Source organism: Gekko japonicus, unplaced genomic scaffold (genome assembly GCF_001447785.1).
Source record: "Gekko japonicus isolate JY-2015 unplaced genomic scaffold, Gekko_japonicus_V1.1 scaffold361, whole genome shotgun sequence".
NCBI classification, from domain to species: Eukaryota; Metazoa; Chordata; class Lepidosauria; order Squamata; family Gekkonidae; genus Gekko; species Gekko japonicus.
In genome coordinates, this window is record NW_015174852.1 from 480,756 (window position 1) to 486,702 (window position 5,947).

At 50.6% G+C, this 5,947-nt stretch overlaps 1 protein-coding gene across 1 annotated transcript in view; it reads right to left on the bottom strand.

Annotated features, from left to right (window-relative positions):
* SYNM (synemin) overlaps positions 1–312 on the bottom strand; it is a 38,325-nt gene extending 38,013 nt beyond the window's left edge. Inside the window, exon 1 of the mRNA XM_015424542.1 lies at positions 5–312. Within this exon, the coding sequence (XP_015280028.1) occupies positions 5–202 (198 nt within the window). The 5' untranslated portion in view covers positions 203–312. The remainder of the gene's footprint in view (positions 1–4) is intronic.
* Positions 313–5,947: the final 5,635 nt, after the last annotated feature.

Sequence of the window (5,947 nt, forward strand, 5' to 3'; positions counted from 1 at the left end):
CCACCGCCAGCCGCAGCTCGGCCACCTCCTCCTCGTCCTCCTCCAGCCGGCCGGCGCGGCGCTCCTGCCCGCGCAGCGCCGCCAGCTCCTGCGCCAGGCGCCGGTTCTCCCCCTCCAGCGCCCGCACCCGCCGCACGTAGTCGCCCAGGCGGCCGTTCAGCTCCCGCAGCTCGCTCTCCTCGTCCCACGCGGACCGCTGCATGGCTGCGCCTCGCCAGTCAGCCAGACCCCCGGCGCGTTCGACGGCTCCGGCCTCCTGCCTGCCTCGCCGAGCGCGCTCGCCCCGGCACTGGCGCTGCCGCTTGACTTGCCTGGCTCTGGTGGTCTGGCCCCGGCTGGGTGTGGAGGAGGAGGAAGAGGCGGAGGTGGGGAAGTCCGCGGCGGCCGGAGAGCGGCCCCTGCTGGATGCGCGCCCCTTCAATGGCACAGCCATGGGCACCCACATGGCTCCACAGCAGCCCCGTAGCTAGGGAATTCTTTGGGAGGGGGCCTTGGGGGGCCTGCCAGCTAATTAAATGGAAGTACAGTGCAGGTGGTAAGTTGGAGCACTTGGGGGGCAGCCCCAGAGGGAGGGGCCCCAGAAGAAACACAAGGGGGCCGGGCCCCGTGGGCCCCATGTTAGCTACGGGCCTGGGCACCACCCTCTGAAGGGGGCAGTGGCTCTGGCCGGCCTTTACCGATTCCCCCCTGCAAATTATTCCTTTTATTTCCTCTCCAATAGGGACCGGTGTTCCCTCTAAGCTGAGTTAGTGTGAGCTAGCTCAGAGTTTTTTAGCCTCCAGCTCACACATTTGTGTCTCCGCTCAGGAAGGATGGCTCCAGAGCATGCGCTTCAAGTGGGGTTTTTATAACTCTATGGATTAACATCTTATCTTGGGTTTGTCAGAGAGCGATTTATTCTAAGCTGGCTTTTCTTCCCTTTGAGCTGCGGGTGGAGGGACGGAGCGTTTGGTGCAAGGACATAAGAAGAAGAGGGAGAGACATTAAATCTCATTAGGGCTGGGCTCTTTTTGTAGAAAAAGCCTAGCAGGAATACATTAGCATAATAGGCCACACCCAACAGCAGGAACTCATTCCAATTGGCTACATTAGGGGCGTGTGGCCTAACATGCAAAGGAGTTCCTGCTACAAAAAAGCCCTGGGTTTGGACAACAAGCAAGGTAAACAGAATAAGAAGCAAAGGTGGGTGTGGCTGGATGACCACACTTCTGGCAACATGGGGGAGTGGCCTAATATGCCAATGAGCTGTGCTGTCAGGGGTGTGGCCTAATATGCTAATGAGCTTCTGCTGTTGGGTGTGGCCTATTATGCTAATGAGTTCCTGCTGGGCTTTTTCTACAAAAAGAGCCCTGTGAGCAGTGACTCCCGAAAGCTCCTCCCCTGCCAGGAATTTGGTTAGTCTCTCAGGTGCTCCTGGACACTTGGCCTTTTCTACTGCTCCAAAGTGGCTGATGTCACTCTTCTTCTGTGTCTCATCCTCACAACAGTCCTGTGAAGTAGGTCAAGATGGGCAGTAGAAAAGAACCCAGGAGCACCTGAAAGACTAACTGATTTCTGTGGAGCCTGGAAGTCCAGATTCCCCAAACCTTTGATTGTTCAGACCCAGGAGGACCAGGGAAAACATAAATGTGTCCTGAGGCATTTGGCAGTGGAGTCTGGGGAGGGCAGGGCTGGTATCATACCATCGACTCCATCCTCCAAAACAGCCACTTTCTCTTTGGCCAGAAATCAGCTGTAATTCCAGATCTCCCGGCCCCACCTGGGGATTGGCAGCCATACTCTCATCCCCCAACTCTTTAAGAAGAAGAAGAGATTGGATTTCGGGGGGGGGCCTGCGGAACTGCATAAGGTCCCGCAGGGCCCGGATCTCCCCTGGGAGCTCGTTCCACCAGGTAGGAGCCGCCACCGAAAAAGCCCTGGCCCTGGTCGCAGCTAGTTTAGCATCCTTGGGGCCCGGGATGACCAACAAATTTTGGGGCCCTGACAGTAGTGCTCTTGGGGGAACATTGTAAAGAAGTGCATAAATAACTGAGGGTGCTGGGAGTGGGGAAGAAGAAAAGAGATGACATTACCTCTTAGTAGTAAGATTTAAAGGTATCTTTGAGTGTTATAAATGAGAAAGTAACAGCAGTCACCAAATGTGTAATTGCTATATCTCAGGATTGTCATTGGTTTTTCAGCACTCTCTAGCACTCACTGATTCTCTTTTGTAATTGTGAGGGTTATAAAGTTAATTTTGGGATGTGTAAACCATGGAGGAACAAGAAACCTTACCAATACACTTACTTCACTACCCAACGGAGTCTCAGAGCAGCTTACAACCTCCTTTCCCTTCCCCTCCCCACAACAGGCACCCTGTGAGGTAAAAGAAGAAGAAGAAGAGATTGGATTTATCCCCCGCTCTTCACTACCCAAAGGAGTCTCAGAGCGGCTCACAAACTCCTTTCCCTTCCCCTTCCCATAACAGACATCCTGTGAGGTGGGTGGGGCTGAGAGAGCTCTTGACAGAAACGGCTCTTTTTCAAGAACAGCTCTTATCAGAACTACGGCTTGCCCAAGGTCATCCAGCCAGGGGCAAGTGGAGGAGTGGGGAATCAAACCCGGCTCTCCCAGATTAGAGTCCGCGCACTTAACCACGACACCAAACCAGTCTCTCCCATCTGCAATATGGGAACCAGGGATTGTATGCAGCCACTCTGACCAACCAAACTTGAAGGCGCCTCCCTCCAGCAAAAGCACAGAGTGGTTCTTCCACCATAAAATATTTACAATTCTTGTGCCTTGGTAGCCCCCCCACACACACACAAATATTCAACCGAACGTGTCGAAAGTTTGTTCCAGCCCTTCCGCAAAACTTAGTCCTGGGATCACAGATCAGTTTCCAGCTCCAGGTCGGGGAATTCCTGGATATTTGGGGGTGGAGCCTAGGGAGGGTGGAGTTTGGGGAGGAGAGGAACCTCAGCGGAGTATAGTTCCATAGAGGCCACCCTCCAGAGCAGCCGGTTTTCCCAGGGGAAGTGATGTCTGTGGTCTGGAGTTGTAATTCCAGGAGATCTCTGGGCCCACTGGGGGGCCCCGTCACAGTTCTTCTCTCTCTTCCAGCAGGCATCTTGGCAAAAAATCCTCGGCCGGGCCCTTCTCAGCCCTCCTGGGCCTTCCTCTCCAACCCTCCAATCTTCACTCCGTTAGAGCAGCAACTGCAGCACAGGGCAGGGTGCCAGCCTACAATTCCCAGGACGCTTTGCTCCTATCGGCCAATACCTCTCTGAGCCTTCACCTGTTGTGGATCCAAAAAAGGGGGGAAAGACTAGCGTCACAGAAGTCCCAAATATACAAATTCCACTAGTAGAAAACACCATCAAAATTGCCAAACAATATATTAAACAATTATAAAGTTGGTGGTGTCACAACAACAACATGAGTGCATACTGTAACCATTTCCTGCTGGAGCGCACAGGAGCAGAGCTCCGGCAGTAAAGAGCCCAGAGGGTGGGCACATGCAACAAGCCCCGCCCCCTGCTCCCAGCAGCCCCAGGCCACAAGGAGCAAGAAGCAGCCAGGTAAGTTGCAGAGCCCATTCCCCCTCCCCCGGATAGCAATCCAAAACAGTCCAGTGGCACCTTTAAGGCCAAGGTTTATTCAGGTACAAGCTCTCCCTCCTCTGCGAGGACAGATCTGCATGTCCCCCCCCCAATAGCTAGCAATTCAAAACATTCCAGTGGAGCCTGAGCGGTGGGTGTTGCCTTCTGACACACTTCCGGTGATGTCAGGGGGCGTGGCATATGTAGATAAGTTATGCTAATGAGCTCCTGCACCTCTTTTTCTATGAAATGACCTCTGCATAAGATACAATATTTCCTCCTTTGTAGATAAGGGTTATAACTTGTAATCAGTGTAACTTGATAGGAGGAGTCCACATAGTCATAATATTGTCCAAACAGCCTTTGCAAAGGAACCCGTTCTAGATACTTAGAAGACTCGTTTCCTTCAACTTCTTCAGTTTGCCAGCTGTGTAAGTGGAACTGTAAAGAGATTTACACAAATGCCTAACTTTGAAAACACATATAAAAAACAGAATTGTTTTTAAAGAGACCTGCCTGAATCTTTGAGAACCTATGATTCGCTTCTTACACTATGAACCTTTTGGTCTGTTGAAATGGCTCCCTCCGGCTGAAATCAGGGCGAGTGTATTTTTCAGGCAGGTCTCTGGACACTGGCTCTGAGACGCTTTGGATGGTGGAATCTATGGCAATACGCCCCACTGAGTTCCCTCGTCTCCCCTTGTCCTGAGGCTCCATCCCAAATCTCCAGGAATTTCCCAACCTGTTGGCCACTCTACCTGCTTCAGGCGCCCCAGGAGGGTCTTCTTGGTTGTGGCACCAAATTAATAGAACTCTCTCCCCTGGGTTATTTGGCTGCCCCCTTCTTTCCCTGCCTTCCACTGGCGGGTGAAGACTTTTTTGTTTTGTCTGGCGTTTCCTCATTGATCCTTCCTTCCTGCCCTGTTTTTTTTAAAATGGTTGTTTTTAAAATGTTTTTGTATGTGTTTTTTACCTTTGGTTTTAAATTGCTTTTATGGTTGTTTTGTAATGTTCTGATCATGACTTGGCTGGCCCTGTTTGGGAGGAAGGTGGGATTTAAATTCTGTGAACGAATAATGCCACCATTAACCCGTGCATGTGTTAAAATGAGATCGGTAAGAAAACCTTGGGCCGCAGTGGCTCAGAGGTTATGACGCTGAGCTGCAGGCTGGAAGGTCGGTAGCTCGGCAGTTCAAGACCCGAGTGCTGCATGACGGAGTGAACTCCCGTCTCTGGTCCCAGCTCCTGCCAACCTAGCAGTTCGAAATCAAGAAATTGTGAACAGATAAATAGGTACCACTTCGGTGGGAAGGTAACAGCGTTCCGTGCGCCTTGGCATTAAGTCATGCCAGCCACATGCCCACGGAGAAGTCTTTGGACAGCGCTGGCTCTTCGGCTTGGAAATGGAGATGAGCACCGCCCCTTAGAGTCGGATTTGACTAACTTTCGAGTCAGGGGAAACCTTAAGAAAAGCTTATGCACCAAATCAGAACCAGGATGTTTTCTTTAAAGAATTAAGAAAGGTATTCATACTAAAAGAGAGCAGGAATATTTGTATTATAGAGGACTAGAAATAAGGCCCGTTGTGGAAATAAATGCAACGGGATCTAGAAAGAGGCTCTGGGAGAGTGCTCTGGCTTTGGGCAAACAGTGTCAGTCTGCTTTTAAAACATGAACCTGGGACCTGCACACCACCAGAATACAGCAGATTCCATATGCAACTGACATTCCAACTGCCTTGCGGGGGGGGGAGTTTGAGGTGTGGAATGGAGTGAAGTCCAATCAGCTTCCATATGCAAAAGACCAGGTTGTCGCAGCAGTTGTGGTGTGGGCGGGACCCGGGCTTTGCCTTCTGATTGGTGGCGATATATGCTGAGGAGCAGTGCCATCAGCCATACACTAAGGGAGTGCATTTTAGAATTAGAACTTTGGCACCCACTATTCAATTATATATAAGGAGAGATTAATTTTTGATAAAGATATGGATAGGAAGAATCAGAAAAATACAAGAACGGGGGCTATACTTACCAAAACCTTCCTTCAAATTGTGGAAGAATATAACCTATTAGACGCATGGAGAACCAGGAATATAAATATGAAAAACTATACATTTTACTCGACAAGACACAATTCTTGGTCGGGAATAGACATGGCATGTGTATCCACATCAATGTTAAAAGATTTATTAGACTCTGAAATACTTCCAAATATATACGCCGATCATAACCCTATACTGCTGACTTTTAACGATATACCTAAAAAAAAAATAATCCCAGAGCCAGGAGGCAACATCAAGGGAAGGCCTTGGCCTCTGTGCCCTGTTGTTGGCCCTCCAGAGGAACTGGTTGGCCTCTGTGTGAGACAGG